The sequence below is a fragment of the Psittacula echo genome (assembly GCF_963264785.1).
Source record: "Psittacula echo genome assembly, chromosome: 4".
Classification (NCBI taxonomy): domain Eukaryota; kingdom Metazoa; phylum Chordata; class Aves; order Psittaciformes; family Psittacidae; genus Psittacula; species Psittacula echo.
Window position 1 is genome coordinate 14,524,493 of NC_137738.1, and position 19,701 is coordinate 14,544,193.

General features: G+C 35.1%; 1 protein-coding gene across 1 annotated transcript in view; it reads right to left on the reverse strand.

Annotated features, from left to right (window-relative positions):
• Positions 1–19,701, reverse strand: part of SPATA17 (spermatogenesis associated 17) — a gene marked incomplete at both ends in the record, with an annotated part of 79,745 nt that overhangs the window by 44,740 nt on the left and 15,304 nt on the right. The window contains 2 exon segments of the mRNA XM_080616018.1: positions 2,310–2,433; positions 18,342–18,445. Of these exon segments, the coding sequence (XP_080472144.1) occupies positions 2,310–2,433; positions 18,342–18,445 (228 nt within the window).

Below are 19,701 nucleotides of genomic sequence, written 5' to 3' on the forward strand. Positions count from 1 at the left end.
AATGGTACTCAATTTTCACACACCTCCCCCTCAAAAATGTGGGGGACTGCAGGCAAAACAACTTAAATGTAGGTGTGCCTATATAATACTTCGTAGGCAGATCAAACTCCTTGCTCCTGAGTTCAAAGCATACACACACTTATTCTGCCGCTATTTTGAGCTGAGCAGGAGCTGTGTAACTGCATCAATTCTTGAGCTAATATACCATACCTCTCAACAGGGATGATTGGTTTGTGTTGAGCCCCACGTTATAGCTCCAGATGGCCTTGGAAAGTAATCAAAGCAAGCTCAAATCTGGCTATGTATGACTATGTGTATATACCTACTACCACTAACAACAACTAATGCATACTAATTTAGAGTGTGATATCCATTTCTTTCTCATTTTTTTCTTTATAAAGGTAACAGTTTATGCAGTAACTAAATGCTTGAATAGCAAGTTAATTAATGAAAAAGACAAAACACATTGACTTCATCATAGTCCATGTTATTACATACATACTAGACATCCCTGTACATTCATGACACTAGCATTTATGGGTTTTACTTTTTGACATGTAAAACAATGCTAGCAATCAGGAATGGGCACAATCTATACACACACACACACATATATATGTAATATGATATATACATATATAACCTGTGGAATAAGAATTGCAAATTCTGAAATCAATAAAGGATTCCAGACTATAAGGCCAGAAAGGATCACTGTATCATCTGCTACATTGTGCAATACTGTGATGTTTGATCATCTCCCTGTTTAAATTGCAACACTTCTGAGAAGGGTTTCTCGGCTTCAGCTTATGGGGAGTGGAGAATGGGACTTGACATGTACTTCTTGACTAGAACTGAGAAGCAACAACTCCTTAATTCCTTTCTGCCAACAAGTAAACACCCTTTTCTCACTCTTTTTGCTTGTAAGAAAACAAAAAGATTCAAAACTATCAGATACATTTGAAACAATTATTGCAAATATGTATTTTGCAATGCTGCCCATATAACCTGCCTGAACATCTGCATACTTGATACATGAGGTGGCTCAGTTCCATCACTGCACCTTGTTATGCATGGCAGGAAGAGGAGGGAATTGCAGTAATCACACTATGAAAATACTGCACAGATTATTCTTAATATTCTAGACCTGTATTTGGACAAATAAATTATTGTGAACTACTTTCAGTTATTAACTAGCTCCCGTATCTAAAAGCCGCTCAGAAAACTTGTTATGCTATGCTCTAATAATATTTTACTATTTTTTTTTATCTAATACAATAACTTACATTTGATTTATAAATTGAGTTTTCATAACTGATATCCAGTTAATTATACTATATTTTTATTTATTGGCTAGGCCACAATTGATTCCCAAACAGAAAGATTAAGTATTTTGTCACTAAGTGCCATGGTATTTTTCCTGCGTTGTTTAGGATTAACAGTTCTTACACAGAGATTTCAATTAACAACCTAAGAAAAGCAGACGCTTAGTTCATACCAGCATTCCCTGATTGCATGTAAATTCCTTATTCATCTGAAGAACAACCAGTCACTGAACACTTACAGACACAAAATCTTTCATAAGTTCACAAAAGGGGACTAAAAAAAGGCAAACTCACAAGCTTTACCAGCCATATCCATTTTGTCTAAGATACATCTACTGCCATATTTACCTGTCTGTAAAGCAGCCTACGGAAGAAAGCTTAGAAAAATAAAGTGATATATAGAAATATATCACTTTAATCAATACAAAGCAAATTACTCCAGAAATACTTGAAATTTATGCGGCATTTCTATATTAAAACAATCATGCTAAATAAGTTGATTCAGACAGCCCTAGAAAAAGCTTCAGCTGAAAACCTGAACTTCCAATCTATCCTAAACCCAAGCAGAACACAGCACCAATCCCAGCATTTGCTCAATTAAAAGAAAAAGAAAAAGGAAAAAATTAAATCCCTTTGCAGCTTAATAACTTGTTACCTCTTGACAAGTGCAACAACACAACAATAAGCCAGTCAAAATGAGTTTTTAAAGCGAGGTTATGCCCTTCATGTTGTGTTATCACAGTGGCAGATCAAACTGCTGACGTGGACTCTTTCTGCCAGCAGTGCTGATGCTGCCTCTATGAAGCTACTGTCACAGAATAGTCATGGTACCTGCTCTTGCCTATAGAAAAGCGCTAAATTGAACTCGAAGTAGTGTCTTTGTGTTATCTTTTCAACAAGTCATGTCCCATTCAGCCTGCTAGTTTATCTCTGTCAGGCTGGGGGCCCAAGTGGTTTGCATGAGCTGTCAGGGACAGGTACACCAACCTGCTCGGTGCTAAGGAGGTAATGCATCTTTCGGGCTTGGTATTTCTTTTTCTTTTCTTTCTTTTCCAGGTCTTTCCTTTTCTCTTCATTTTCCATCATTTCTGTGTACTTTTGGAGTTCATTCCTGTAATAAGATAAGTCTGCTAATTATACTACAGCAATAAAAGAGGTGCTCATGTTTTATTTTACTTTAACACTTTTATAGCTTCACAGTGTTCTGTTGTTATGTATTAACAGTATACTGACACCACTGGAATGCAAAATTACAGTTCATTCAGTTGCACAACGGCAGGATTCTACATGGATATAACTGCGAAGAAACAGGATTAAAATGATAAAAACTATGAACAGTATATTTAGTTCATATTGCTTACTCTTTCGAAGAATATGCTAATGTGCGTATTTTTATAGCCTGATAAAACAGCATTCATTTATGTCCTTTTTTTATCTTTCAGCATCATCTCAGTTTGAATTTCTCTAAGCACAAATTATTATAATTTAGTGATTTTCCTTCAAATGGTTTAAAAATAAAAGTTGTTCACTTATGTTTCAGCTAACACCTTGCAAAGCCTCCTGATCTGCAGAGAGAAGATCTTCTAGAATGAGAGAGGACAGTAGACACAGGACAAGAGTTGACATACACTCCTAGATCCTTGAGCCATCTGCAATGCTGAGAGTGCAGGCATACAGAAGAATTTGATGTGCAATGTCCTTAAGAGGAGTTTCCATGGCATTAGGCTTCTTACACAGATCTGATAGCAACAGTACAGGCCACCACTAGAAACATGAATGAAATTCCTTATGAGCCACGGCATGACAGAGGCTTGCAAACGCATAGTGTCGTCTAAAGGGATGGGTCTGTGTATTCAGAAATATTCAGTTATAGAAAATTCTATCACTGTAAAAGAAAGAAGGAACTGTACTGAATACCAGCTCGCAAAGAATAGAGAAAACTCATGATGTTAACTGAATGTTTGGAGAAAAATTTTTACAGCAAATGGATGTAGATTTCCTCTTCAATGGCTTTTTTTCATAGAGCCAGGCTTGCCATCAATTATGCAAAGAGTTGAGTGAATGAATGTTCTGTAGGAAACAAAATTCCATGCTATTGTGCACAGTGCAGGTGTTATGGAATTTTTTTGACCCAGTTAAAAAAGGTTAGTTTGATTAACATCTGTTATTTTGGTTATTATGAAATAGCTAGTTCAAATTAACCTGTATGCCAAAGCCACCAAGCATATTCAGTCAAGCATTTAGATTGTTTAAAAGTTAATTAAGTGAGTAAATTCTAGGGCTTTTTTTGGGGTTTTTGTTTGTTTGTTTAAGCATGCGTGTTTATGAGAAAATAAAAAGCAAAGAAAAAGACACTATTCATATATCTAGGTAATTCCAGTATTCCCACAAAACAGATTATTTAGAGAGGTCCACATTTGTAGTGTCAGTTTTTTCAGCGAGTACCAAATAAGACACTCAAGGACAAGGGTCAAATCCTGTCAAAATATGCACATGGATAAGCTTGCTGATATGAATAATCCCATGGGAAAGTCATATTGCTCCTGAAAGTGGTTTTAAAATTGTGATTCAGACTTATTCTTAATATTTTAATTATCAGAATGCTATATTAGTTCATCAAAATGTGTGAAAGACCAATAACTGTTCTATAAATATGAACCCCATGAAATCACATCCCTAAATACAAGTTGCAATGTAGAATTTTTGTTTCAAGCTATCTTTCAATCTTTTTCATCAACTAAAATAAGTAAAATATTACGCAGTTGAACATGTTTTATTTCAGATGTAAAATTAAAAACCAGAATAAAAAAAAAAAAAAAAGAATCAGAAAAGACGTACAGGTCTGTTTCACTCTCCAGAAACACTTTTTGTTGCAGTTTACTGTTAAAGGCTGCTAATACAATATTTCACACAAGGTTACTTATGAAGCACACTGACGTTTAAAAATCACCATGCTATGCTTTTGCAGCAGTGTAATTTTTTTCCAACATAAGATTAAATTGCAAAATAAATGAATTACTTAAGAGTGGCATGGCCCCCATTTTGCCACTCTTCTCTTGAAAATTGCTTATTAATATGAAAAAAGAAGTTGGAAAATAGCCTGTTTTACTTTATGCATAGCGTTTTGGGGCCTCAAAGCCTGCTGAGCCGGACTAGCTGCACATTTTAGATTGTGTTGGCAAGCGGGGAGGATGACCTTTCTGACCTGCATCTCAAGGCTATTATTAATCGCTAAGTAACCTGGTAAAGCCAAACAAATTTGTTTCCATTGAAAGGATCTCTATCTGTGTCTGAGAATTTGTGCTGTACCAAACAAACCTCATTAACCGTGTCCATTTTTGACAAAGAACTAGGAGCTGGAGAGATTGGCGACCTTTCTTTGTCCTTAAGGTGCAGATTTCAGTCACTGCTTGGAGGTACATAAGCATTTTTACTTAGAAAGTCTTTGTTCTATATAGATCAATCATAAACAAATGAATAAATAGACAATGCATACAGTATCAACTTTGTTCTTTTATTTTTTCACTTTACTTTCAGTATCAGTGTATGATCCATATTACATATTTAATACTATTTCTTGTTCCTTTTTGATTAAAGAGTCCCCTATTCAGCTTCAGTCTCACTATTTATAACTGATGAAATGTTTAGCAACATATTAGTACAGTTAATTCATGTTCTTTACATACTCATGCACTTCTTCCCAGCCGTGGATATGGATTTCATTGTTATTTAGAAATGATAAAAATATAAATTGGCATCAGAGATATAATGAATACGGGATGCAAAATATTTCCCATTGTCATTAAACTGAATTTACCAGATTACTTTGAATGAATGATTACTAATCATTATTTGCTGAAATTATATGGCCTAAAATACTTATTGAAGTCCAGTGGAATTCCTGATCTTTTCAGACAGTACTAGCATTCAAATCACCATGATCCTTTGTTGTCATAATGTCCTCACTAATGCTGTACCATAATTGACTAAAAGTTTGAGGTTTTTTAAGCAGCTACAAATGATTTTCAACACACTTTTGCAGCCTACACATTTTGTCAGTTGTGCTAAAATATTTCTGTCATGACTTATACTGCTCTGTACAGTTGTACAGAACATGCAGACAATTCTGTCTTGGGGATAATACTTCCCAAGATGATTCTCTTCTGAGAGGCAGTACAAAATAAGGGGTATGTAGTAGTACAAACATTGCTTGACTGGAAAGCACAGACGTTTTAGCATAAATACAGATTTATTCTAAAGCTATTGGAACCTGAAAGTTTTATCTCCTTTATCATTCTTTCAAGAATTTGAATAGGAGCAAAAAGCAGAGAATCTAAAAGTATTTGGATATGAATATACTATTTCACACATTAGCAGATTAATACTAACACATTATGCACTGTGAAGAGGGTTTCACTGTTACCATACAGAAAACTGTGCATCAGCATAAGTGGTACTAAGGACATAAACTTCCAAATAGAGTTAGAATTCCAGATAGCTTACATGTAAATGTGTTTACGGAGAAGTTTCATGCTTGTGACCTTCGACATATATGCCTTTCCAGAGAAAATAAATCCAAATCCCATTAAAGTCAATTGAAAAATTTGTTGAAATTAAATGATTTTTGGATTAAACCCTTAACACTCACTGTCAGCCTTCTCTTTGTTCGCATGTATCTTTGGTTCATTGAGCAATGGCAAGCATTCTTTTCTTGTTATTGCTTGGTACAGTACTGCTTACTAAACTGCTATGACTGAAAAAGAGGGTAATGTTTTTAGCACATAGTATTTTCAGTACCTTAAGTCTTATCTCAGTATATTAACAGCATCTACTGCACCTTCCTACAAACCTGGCTTCCCATATAAGCTTAGTCCAATCAGAGTTTCTCCCACACAGATTTTTATGGAATATCTTTGTAAGTTTTGATCACTGGAGTATCTTATCATGACCTGAAACTGAGTTCAACAACACAGAAGAATATCAGTGTTTATTGGTGCAAGTTTAGGGTGCTTTCTTTTATTAAAGAAGTGGCTAATACAAAGTGTGTTTTCGTTGTCATAGGGAATGTTTTGGGAAATTGAAAATAAACATAATATTATCAATGTGCTCAAAGCCCAAAATTCAAAATGATCCTGAGTAACAAAACCTAAAGAAGCTATTGATTTGTTAATGATAAAATTATTTGCTTTATATAGTTTGAAAAGAAAACATTTTCATATGTCAAGGTAACTTATTGTTATTCTGATACTTCATTATGCAGTAGGCAGTAGTGCTGGTTCCAGCTACGAGATGCAAATTCGGTTGACAGTGCTCCTGCTGTCTGTATAAAGGTTAAAAATACAGATATAATATTGCTCCTGGCACTTTTGGAAAGGTCTTCAAGTGGTGATTTCAGTAATATACAGATTTTAATAATTCTACATAGAACTGCATCATTTTATAAATTCTCACTGACATACATTTATTGAATTTTATGAAACTATTGCATTCTGTTTGCATTTTCACTGGCATTCTGTGGTCCTTTAACAAGATAACCATAAAATTATAATATTAACTAAAGGGCATCTGAGAACACATAATCATAGAATCATAGAATAGTTAGGGTTGGAAAGGACCATCTAGTTCCAACCCCACTGCCATGGGCAGGGACACCTCCCACTAAACATCAATAATTAGTGTAGTTGCCTTGAGTAACCCAACGAGTATAAAGTTATAGTGATTTTAAACAGTTCAGACCACAAATCATCGAATTCCTGCAGTTTAGGCAGTAGGCAACTTTAGCATAAATGGAGATAACCTAAATTGATTTTACCTTCCTGACTAGATATCATCCTCCCTGCTCAAATGCAGAACATGAAAGTAAATATGAAATTAGTGGGACAATCCTTTTGGTACACCTCTTTATGTCACCTGATTTCACATTACATTGGTGGAAGTGAGAATGGAATATGCCCTGCCATGATAATATCATTTGACTTCATCTATTCTATCTGGGGAAAAAATAAATAAATGTACAGACTAGGCAAGGATGTAAAAATACTTTAGAGAGCCCCACACTTTAAGTATGAACAGAGCACACATATACATACTTATGTTAGCTATGTACCATCAGACAGCTTGATTATCCTTAACCTTTTTCTGATATTTTGAGCACTCCCGCTCTGATCTACTGAGCAGAATAAAGGGGCTCTGCAACCCACTTACTGCTCTCTACCATTATATATACTCCTGTGTATCCTGCTATCATCACTTGACCAAAATGTTTGATCTGAAGTTGCAGTGAAACAGATGCTCAAAGAGGCAGTTATTAGTGGTACAAGGTAACTTACTGCCTAGTGGACATACCACAAAGGGGTGTCCAACATTCTTATTTTATTATTATTTTAAATATGAATTATGTTTACATCAACCCATTCAACAACTTAATTGTGACACTCTCTTCAAATCTGGAGGAATGGTAGTGCTCCGTCATTGCAGTGAACAGGAAACTAATACGAATCCTTAGGATGAAGAAAATTAAAATATATAAAGCTAATGTGTGGGCATGAAAAACACCCTATAGTTTCTATTCTTTTTTCTGCTCAGAAAGAAATTCATAGCACCTTAAAATCCCATTATAATTTGCACATAGTAGAACATACTCTGTCCATCTATTCTTAATCACATAGTGTATACTGACAATGGAATTAAGTGACATACCAGTTCAGCTGTCAAGGTCCACAATGTGATCAATATACTACACAGGAAATGCAGTGAACAGAGTGGTGAAGGGCATACAGTGAATGAATACTTTGTGCAGATCAGGAGATCAGGACACAGCATGTACCAGATGATAGGAAAGAACAGACTGATGTATCCTTCTTACCCTTCCAATTTCCACAGCTACACCGTTACTGAAGAGAAGGCAACAGCTTTTCAAAATACTGACTGCAGAGCCAGTTTATAACTAAAACGGAAGTATTTTCACTAATCCATTACACAGAATCTTCTAATCAAGTTTTAAACAACAATTCATACAGAAGTTTTCCTCACACCTATTTAAAACCTACTTTTTGGTAATATATAATCTTTTCAAACAATTCAATTTTCTGGAAACATGCAAGCTTATTGGTTCAAAGGCTTTTATTCCCTTGTGTGTAAAAATCCTTCAGCTGAGTTTACCTCAGATTCATTGGCAGCACAAAACGTTGTGAAGTTAAAAATAATTTGTTAAAGGTCTGATTTAAACAAAGCTGTTTTGTTAGCTTAACTATTTTGATCTAATTAAACTGTAAATCTGGCCCATTATGGATGTAGCATAAGAGTAAATATAACACGGAAGCTTCTGTTGTCTGAGGAACTGGATCCAAGTATCCTGGTTCAACTTTTTTATGCTCAAGTCTATACTACGAAAGCTAACCATAACAGGAAAAATGCTTTTGTTCCATTTCTGTTTGCTATTGACAAACAGAAAAATCAGCCTGATTGATTAGCTTAAACAGTGAAATTGGTATCTGGGGATAACAAAGCTGATCTGGTCCAGAATGAGTAACAAAATCTTTACACAAATTATCCTGACAGCAGTTTAGCAGCAGCGGTCATTTCCAGCACAGTGTCAGTGCTAAGCTGCTAAGAGAGCAGTCATGTTCTTCGTTTTTCCAGCAACATATAAGAGAGGATGTCTACCACAGCTAAATACCATTGAAAGTTTTCTAGTGAATGTCATGTGAAAGTATCTGTTTCCTTCTAGCACTGCAATTCCCAGAAGACTTTATATGCTACCATCTGCGCTGTAATAACCAGAGGAAAGCACACTGATATGTTTTGCTACAGTTAAGCTGTTCCCAGTACTAGAATGAACTCATTTAGGCTGTTATCTCTCTGCTGCAGTGCAGGACAATGTAGACATATCTGTATTCCTTTTACTTTAATATATGGCAACATTTACAATACTCAACATTATGTGATTTAGAAAGCAAACATGACATTACAACTTCTAAAGGTCATCAGCTAAGTTGATTTACCTTCTCAGGGTATTATGAAACAATTTGACTGAGGTCAACTCCCCAGCTCACATTTTTCACTTACTTTCATATAAAAGTCTGCATATGTTTGCAAATAAAATGGTAAACTTTGTTCACATTAAATAGGTTTCACAATGGCAAGGCAGGGAGAGCTTTTATATATTGACCTATTACGTACAGCAGAAGTGGTAGGAAATCTTATCTCTTACTGTCTTGAAAAGCCTGAAGTAATCAACACTCCCCCAAAATCAGGCATTTTTTAGCATAGCATGCAAAAATTACACTCAGAATTAAAGTCTGTTGTCTGAAATTTGGGCTCCATCATATAAACCACGCTACATTAATTAGGCTACATATAATTATATATGTAGGCATACCATTATTCATGCCTAAAGGGTACACCCAACATTTACATTCTATTGTCTATACCTAACCACGTAATTTCCTGATGTGAGTTCTATATCCTTTCTTGAGCAGCCAAACAATGCCAGGTGGTGGTGAGGCCTCCCACCACCAAGTACAAGAGGCTAATGAGTGCTGCATGATTTTGGGTGCCATGAAAGCTGAAAGATCAAATTAGTTCGTTAGATGAGGCTGTAAGCATTCTGCGATCAGTTAGTTATTGGATAAGAAAAGAATAACCCACTTGCAGAAAAGAGGTCGAAAACATTGCTGTATCGAAATACTTCATCATGTTGACTTGGTTTAAAGCTGTAGGAACTATGAAGTTCAAGATAGAACATTGGAATTTAGCTCCACTGGCAAGGATAAACAACTTAATGGATTTATGCAATTATCCCTAGAAGGTGAAGAATCTGAAGGATTTGAAAGGGGGATAATAATGAGTGAAAGCTTTGCACATGCTTACAGTATGAGGAACTATAGCTTTTAAAGGGGGTATTCTGAGTAGGATTCATAGAGGTGAAGAAGCTCTACCATATATAAATCAATATAAAATTATAAAATATAAATCAATGCATAAGCTGACAATACAGGAGAAGGAAAAAAAAAAAGCCACCATAACTGAGTTCTCATGCTGATAGCATTTTAAAGTCTGTTGAAAATTATCACAAAAACTATTTTAAGCATAGAGACAATACCTTCAAGTGACCTCCACTCTTTAGCACAAAGAATACTAAAAGGTGGGTAGATTAATGTACTAATGCTAAATATGAAAGGAGTTTTCAGTCTAGTAGAGGAAGACATAACAAGAAGTTAACAATGAAATAAAAATGTTTCAGTAGAGAGATACAGGACATATTTTGAACACTAAAGGTAAATTGACACTTAAGTCTTTTGATTTTCTTTTGTTTCTTTGGAGAACTCAAAAATAAGCTACGTTCCAGCACATTCTGGAAAAGCTGCATGTGTAAATTAAGTAATCACCATTGTATCTATATCTACACTCACATATGAGTTGGAATATTTGGATAGCATAAAGCAAGCTTAGTTACAAAATTGTGTGTACGCAAATAAAAGGAATATCTCATTTTTTAATGCAACACATACATTCATGCAGTTAAATTCTATGCTTCATTATTAAGCTGAAAACTGCCCACCAAAAAGAACCATCCCTTTTTTTAATGACAAAAGAACTGCTGTGATTTGAATAAATAGCACATAAAATTTGTCATACTTCTAATGGCCTAAACAGCTCAAATTACTCCAAAAGGCACATGAAAATATATTTATATACTTTTTCATGAGTCTTTACTCCTCAAATGCTAGAGCTCTTCCCTGATAACCTAGTATACCCTGTATATCGATGGCCTGTCATGTCTCTACAATTAGATAAAACAGAACTGCTATAATGTAATCAGTTACAACCTGAAAATTATATTTTGAAAATCAAGTTTATTAATATGTAATCTTTAGGTAATCATATTTATCCTCCTAATTTACACAATATTTATGATACTCTACATGTCCTTGAAATAGGGAACAGGGACACTATGCTATGAAAAAGTGGCCTAGCTGCTGAAGTTCATAAATTTTGTTCAGCTTTGGATGAGTTCAAAGAATTGCCATGTAAGAAAAGCCTTACAGAGGGAATTTATCTGATTATGGCAGTAATAATTACCCAGCTGTTTATTGCAGATAGAGAAATAATTCATGTAGGCAATAGGCCGTGGTGGCAATGACACTCCGCATTTAGTAAATATGCAAACTGTTCACTTCTAATTAACCAAGCTAGAGGATGCCCTTATTAAACGTATAAACTAAAAGTGCCTTCCTGACAAGTGATGAATTGTTACATTGCACAAACTCTTGCCACAGAATTACTGGAGTGAACTTGGGGCTTAACTTCATTAAGAGATCTTGTGGGATAGTTAAATGAGGATGGACAGTGTAACAAGACCTACCTGACAGTCAATGATATGTTAGAGCTTAATGAAACTGTACCTCTTCCCCTTTTCTACTTATTTTGCAGTGAAGGTCCTGCCTCAGACAAATATAAAACTGTGAAGTCTGACTATGGAAGACAATATAAAATGCTGTCAGTCTGTCTGCAGAAAATGCTTTATGGGCTGTTTGTAATTCAAAATAGAAATCTATCCAGACACTACAGTGCCTTCAAAGCTCACAGGTATAAAACTATTGTTATTCTACAATACTGTTTTATTCTACCTTCACCAAAAGCAGTCAGCTGCACTGCACTCCATTTGGTCCAATGAGTCAATGAAAGGATCTCAAATTTCTTTCTACACATTCAGATTAAAAATTTTCCTTTGGATACAAGTGAAATAAGGCTTAATGTTAAATCTGTTACTCCTAATGGTGTTTTCAGTGCTATACAAAAACACATGAGAAAATACAGCCTTCAGATTTTTAAAGACTAGAATCTGAGCAGTTACTTATGCTTACTTACAATATCCATGTCTATCTGCAAAACTTGATCTGTATTACACAGAACTAACAAAAAGCAGGGTAAGACTGCTTCCACCACTTGCTCAGGAGAGACATGAACAGAATAAGGCACATGAGGTACATCTAGCTGAACCTGCATTGAAAATTCAGCTTATTGTGTAATCATAGTTGTTTCTATCTTAACCTCACTGTATTCAGAAAGTGCTTTCTTTGGAGTTAAAATAGTCACTGCATCCTCTATAGCTTTAGCCAGTTCATTTCAATTTCATGATCAAACTAAAAAGACAGAAAGTCCATCTAAAACACCTGTTTTGCCAAATGTGTTATTAAAAGCCTTATATGCTGTTTAAAAGCATATATGTAAATGAAACTGTATTGGAATGTATAAAGGTAGGCAAAGAGAAGACCTAAAAATGGACTGACTTGTCAAAGAGAGTATTTATACTAAGAATGCGTGAAGAAAGCTGGATTTGTGGGCAACATGTTTAAGAGGGAACAGCCATCACAAAATACACAACTATGGAAACTATTCTAACCAGATATGAGACTCTTTACAATTTATCATTTTAAAGCTTTTCTCCGGTCTAACTCACACTTAATTTAATATTAGCATCTTAATATTGTTCAATGGAAACTAGGTCAAATCACAGAGAAGAATCAAATAACTCATTTTTATATCTTAGTCATCCTAACATCAGGTTTGTAGCTATGGAAGTACTTCAGGATCCTCAGTCAATACAGTACTGAGTTTCCTACAAGATCTATCAGTTATACCTAAAATCCTCTGGAAAAGACATAGATGTCTCAAATTATGTGCCTTACCATTCAAAATTGATATTTAATTAAACAAAAGCACATTTGGCACTTATTTCTCTTTCTACAGCTCCCAAAGAAAGCTGACAGGATAACTACATTCTGAAAACTCTAATTACAGGTACATAAGTTAAACAGCATCATGCATTTCCTCTTGATATCTTTGAAGACAAGGAAAAAAAAGAGCGGTTGAAGACAAATTAGTTAATTAAACATCAAGTGAAAGACAGCATTACAAAAATGAGGTTTTTATTGTTGCAAGAATTCCAAGGAGCTGTTTGAAAGGCTTTGGCACTAATTGAAAATAGACTACAGAATCAATTGCTTCTGCAGTCAATGAGCAGGAACATTTTAATTGAATTATAAGACAATATATACATTCTTCAAAATGCTTTGACACTTGAGAGAATGGCCAGCACTTGGACTTATCATAAAGGAACAGAGAGGTGGATGCTGAGCAAATTCTCCTCGTATTACTATGATGGCAGATGATTTAATTCAAGCCCACTTTGTGGAAAACAGCACTACCTCAAAAGTTTTAAGCAGCAAAGTACTTGCCATGTTAAAAGCAAATAGACCTCAGTAGTGCTCTACTAGTCAAGAATACGCTAGATACTCTTACCTCTCTCAGTCCTACATGCTCAGGCATATTTGAAGAAAGGCTAAACCTTGGATTAGACCACCAGCAACATGTAACAGCACTGTATTTCACTGTTCATTAAGTTAATAAAAAATCAGACTGCACAAAGGATTTGTGAATATACATATTGCCAAGGAAGCAATTTGTATCACTTTGCATTATTTATTTCCCTGACATTTCTTGAGGACCAAAAAGCTTTAATGATGACTGTGATATGAAATCTGCTCATAGAACAGCTACTCAAACTTGGATGAAAGTCACACTCTTCAGGGCCACTCTCAAGGCTTTTTTACTACTATAGCCTGCAATGATAGAAAGAATTTGGTGTCAACCCTGTAAGTGTGTGAATTCATGATTTACAAACATGACAGCATTTACGTACAGTACTATGCTTGCTAAAGCTAGATCAGGTCTTAGTTTGCTACTTTTAAGTCACTATTTATTCAATAGCCAAGAAAGTTAAACTAACCACCTTGATTACACGAGAAACCCAATGTCAGGACTTGGCCGCTGCTTTGTCAGTTTTCTGATACTGCTATCTTACTGAGCCCTGTGTCTAGGGAAAAAATTTAAATGGTGCCATTCATCAGTAAATGGAGCACTACATCCCCAAATCTTATCTCTAGTTGCACACCTGACATATAGCAAAGTTGCTTTACTGTAGTTTAAAGGCCAGTGTGTAGATAACCTTAGCCAAAGAACTGCAAGTTAATCACATAGTTGGGCAACTGACATCATCCATAAATTCTTCTGATATAATGGTACCAGCATGCTAATTTATGTGAAGTGATGTCCATTTGCTTATCATGGATTGGGAACTGTTTCACATAAAACAAAATTCTAATGCATCATATAGAGTTATAGCCTATGCTAATTGCATTTGGCATATTTCCCCTGGTAACCATTTTGCTAGGTCTTAGAGATGTTAAATGTAGCTAGAAGAATATTTCAAAACAAGGTATTTTTCCTTAAAATTAAATACATGAACTTTACTGAGAAGTAATGGAATTAATTTTAATGCATGCAGGTACATATATATGCAATCACCCAACTAATCCATATCTAGATAGAATACAGTATGAGTTGGTACTTATTTAAATACAAACAGATGCTATAGAGGAAGACATTACTAAAATATTTATGGTAAAATAAATATTTAAGAACAGGTTTCCTACTTGCTCAGTTTAGAACTTCTTAAATCTTCTAGGCAAAACAGAATTCAGGACTGATGAACCCATTTCACCATCACACTGAGGCTAAACTGTACAAATACCAAGAAAAGTCTTAGTCTGCCCTTAAGTAGGCAGAGTTCAGGGTTCAAATTCATTCTTTTGCCATCTGTCAAGGGATTCTTCGTATCACTTCTCAACTTAACTACTAGGGACTGTACTGGGGACACCATCAGCCATCACACCTATTGGTTATGCAGCAGTGAGAAGTAATGGGAATGCTGGAGGAAAACCCACACACTCTTCAGCCAGTCTGGGAGCTAAAGCCGACAGCTACCTTCAATTCATAAAAAAACAGTGCCTTAAGTTAGGATAAGCAGTCTGTTAAGTGAGTGGAACCTCACACATAATATGACTATTATTATTTAATTATATTTTAGGTCAATTTCTGTTAGAATCAATTTCTGTTAAACTTAATTACATCCCTCTATGGCTTTAAACTTAGGCAGCTTCTATTAAGTTTACTTTCTCCTGGGGTTTTCACAGTAAAGACAAATGATAAAGGTCTGGCTACTAAATGAGGGTAGCTATTAAATAAGGACAGCTTGCATTAAAGCTGAATGGTAAAAATGTGACTACTGGTTGAGAAAACCCTTTAGTAGGGGATGTGTATTAGATTTAAAAAAATAGGACAAAGGAGAAGAGTGAAGGAAACAAACATTGTTCACTAAGTCTTATAAGATACTCTTCTAAGAAACTAACAGGATGTGCAGTTCCATGGCAATCTCCTCTGAAGTTTCTTGTAGAAAGTACTGAACGGTAAGTTGATACAAGCCCCTCCTCAATGAAAGGGGAGAAAAATAAGCACAACTCCTGGTTCTGGAGACCAAGAGGGAAGGACTTGAAATGTGATTTCAGGTAGTTGTTGATAAGAATTCTGTCAGCATTATTCTAGAGTGTAAGACTGAGAACGATACTTTGTAATTCAGTTTACATTCACATCATAATTCCAGAAAGAACACTGTTTAAACAGATTTCGGAATTATAAACTTCTCATGTGTATTTTGTTGGGTTTTCATTGTTTGGTTGGTTGTTTTTTGGGGGGGGGTGTTATATCACTGGAGTTCTTAAAGTCAGTCTCTGTTTTACTGTGATTCTTTTGCTATTTGTGAAGAAACTTGGTTCTTTACTAGCACTAACACTGCATAATGCATATATTCTGGTGAATACAGCAATAAGACAATTGAGAAAAATGCATTATTCATTTGTTAGGTTGTGCTCTTTTGTTTATATGCAAAAATGTTTACAATCAATGAGGTTATATTCTTCCATATGTGATGACTGACGAAAATATGCAGAGAATCTCTCCACCTTGCTCAGTATTCCTCATAAGAAACACTCCCTGCCTTGGGGCCAAAGTAATTGACAGCATCTTAGCCCAATGACAGGAAAAATCTGTTTTGCTGAGGGTCTACACCTCATCTTCATTAAACACTCGCTAGGCTTCATGAGAATATATGCATTAGATTACAAATATTCCCCAGTAAAGAGATTACTGGAGTGATTTGACTGCACTTGAAAACTGATGCATTTTTAAAACTGAAACTTGTATCGTTTGATATAGGTGACCAAATTCACTCAAAAATTTATTATTAACTTTTAATTCCAAAGATGGATTTTTCGTTTCATCTGAAAGATATAAAATTATGTAAATTCTCGAAGACAGAACTCAAATTAGCAGAGTATGAATATATCAGTTGCTGGGTAAGAGTTTACATGGACCATCTGAGACAATTTCACGTACCCGAAGTTACACTGCTCGCTTTACTTACTAAAGAAAAGCAGCAAAAAAGTATTTCCTGATTAAAATACCTACCCAATGTATAGGCTTTATGGTTTTTAAACACCTGGACAAAAACTAGGGAATTTAATAAACATGTCAAAGTAACTAAAGAAAAGTATTTTTGTAGTCCTGTGAAGTTAGATGTACCCAGCAGAAATCTGTTATGGATTTGGGGAAATAAAATACAATGCTCCGATCAACCTGTGTTCAGTACAGCAGGAATACTACTGGCTACCTTGTTTTATTCACACACATCAAAGGTTGATAAGTTATGAGCCTTTTTGCAGGTTTAGGCTGGGAATAGAGAAGAGTATTTGAACCATTAAAAGAAGCAGGTTGTGTCTCTGCAGTTCATTTCAGTTATATTAATTTTAAACCAGAAAAATTATGGCTTCATTTACTTTCCACAATTTGGTCTAGTCTTCCTAGAATTCTACCTTTTCAAGAAGACAATATACTTCAAAGATTTCAGAACAAGAAGGTACAATTGAAGAGATGATGGGTTTTTTAAGTCCGGTTTTGTTTAGCTATGATTTAACTTTCTGCATAGAATACATTTAAATGAATAGCAATGAGAGATTAAAGGAAGTGGTTATCATTGTGTTTCATTATATGTAACAGTGTAATGCACGAGTTATAATGCTATGACAAAAAGGATGCATCATGAGCTATAATTGTGGAAAAACATTATAAATCAATAAGCAGTGTCCAAAGAAGCGGGATAATTCTTTTCTTTCATCTATAACTTACATATGTTTTTTTCTGTAATTTTTGGCTGAATTGTCTGCCATGTGATCTAGATGAGATTTCCAGAAATACTTTTTCACTAGACTGCCTTGTATTTCTATGCTTCAGAAAGCAAAGATTTGTCTCAGGCATTCTGAACAGCAAAAAATCAATGGATTTTGTTCAACACTTTCGCTTACAAGGATAAAGTAATGATCATGGTCAGCCACTATTTTTTCTGTTTCCACTGTTCTCTTAAGAAATAGTCACGGATCAGGACATCAAATGTGCTAAAGGGAAATAATTGCCTCTGTTTTATACAGCTTTCAACATTAGCACAGGGAAAGACAGGGGCTGGATAGGAGAAATAGAGTAGGAACATACAGTGACAACAGTTCTAGCAAGAAATCTAATAGGCAAGTGTATCTCTTCCGTAACTATGAAAAGAACCTGCTTCACTATATCCACACCAGTATTTTCCACAATTAACATTCATAGCATGGCTAATGCATGTAACTCAGATCTATATCTGCACTTTCATTCAGTGTCACTAATTGATTTGCAAAATAAACTATGAAACCATTACTTTTTTTTTTAGCTTGTGTATACTGGGAAACTAACTAAACTAGTTCAACAAACCATATATTTGGCACAATGATCTATGAGTTCTGAGCAGAGATGAAAAGCCCAATTCAAATTTATGAAACTGGTACAAACCCAGAGTCTGCCTAACGAATTCAAAGAAATTATTTTGAATTCCTAACAGTGTAAATGAGAACAGAATTTGGTGCAACATGCACAGGCTTAGGTAAAAGTGAATGATGACTGATATATATACACATATTTGATAATGGAAGGGAACCTACACTCAAAGAAACAGTTTAAATAGTGCCATGCACTTTTGACAAATAAAAGAAGAGGAAATGAATGCATTACCCCATGGAGGTTTATCTTTACCTGACAATATCGTTATTCACAGAAATGGCTTCCAGGTATTTCTTCAGTGCGTAATAATTATGGACATATTTCCGAATATAATAGCCTCGCCATCTTTTCTGAATCTAGAGGAAATAAATATCTGCTTAGTACATCAAAAGTTTGTATGCATATCAAATACCTGTTGTATTTTGCAAATAATACGGTTTCCTTAAAAGTGATATCAAGTAGAAACACCAATATGTTTCAATGAAGAAAACAAGAGTAGGACGTAATATATTGCAGTTAAATGGTGATACGAATTTACTATTAAATGCCAACGTCAAAAACATAATATCAAGTTTAAAAAAACACTATTTCTTTTGGGGTGTGACAGTGAAAAGAAGCATCTGCTACTGCCAGTGGCATTGCTCTATCTAAGAACAGTAAAACAGCAGCACAGGAGTGGTGTCTTTTGTCAGGTACAACATGCATTAACTACTGATTCACCACCTTGCCTGTATCTTCCACTACACTCTCACCTTTGTATTCTGTATATAATCTAAACTGAATAGAAGCCTTTCTGGTAACTCAATGAATCAGGCTTTCTGTAAATATCATTTACAAACTGCACTTCTTTCATCTCCAGTGTAAGATGATGCATCTCCCAATTACTTCTAACTTCTAGTCTGTACTACCTTCACTTCTCCTCCGACTTTCATCTCTTGGACCTTTACAGCTTTGACATTTTAAGAGACATAACAGCTGAAAGGCAGAATCTAGATTAAAAAGACAAAAAGATTGAGGTCTTATAATCCAAAACAATTCCATCGTGAGAAGCTACGCCCCTTCACTAAGTGCACTGAAGAGAATGTTGCAAACTGCAGAGAGTTCTCCTTTTCCTGTGAGCCTCTGGCTACTAGACTTTTCAAGAACTTAAACTCTTCAGTGTATCTACAGGGAATGTTTTACTTTTTTTTTTTCCCTTTACACCTACCCTTCTCTTTCCAGAACCAAGGTATGAGTTGGTAAGTGGAGTTGGTAAGTGTTACATATGTTTTATGTAAGATTTAACAAGAGAATAAATAAAACCTTCAGTGAGTCTTTGAGCGATGAGTCACCAAGAAAATCAAATGATGCACTAAAGCTATTAGGAATAAGAGGCTAATAACTTCTAGTGTTAATACACTCTTCTATTTCCCCTTTGTGCATCATCATGTATTTTCCTCTCTTCACAAGTAAGACTCATGACTAACTTTAAAAGTTGGCATTTTCTTTTACCCATGTGTTGTTGTTTGTTTGGAGTTTTTTGACTAAAAAGGGTTTGGACCTCTAGACATTGTTATAAATATGTATACGTAACAGTTAAGTGAGTAGCTGAACATGGGAACAAGAAAGTTTA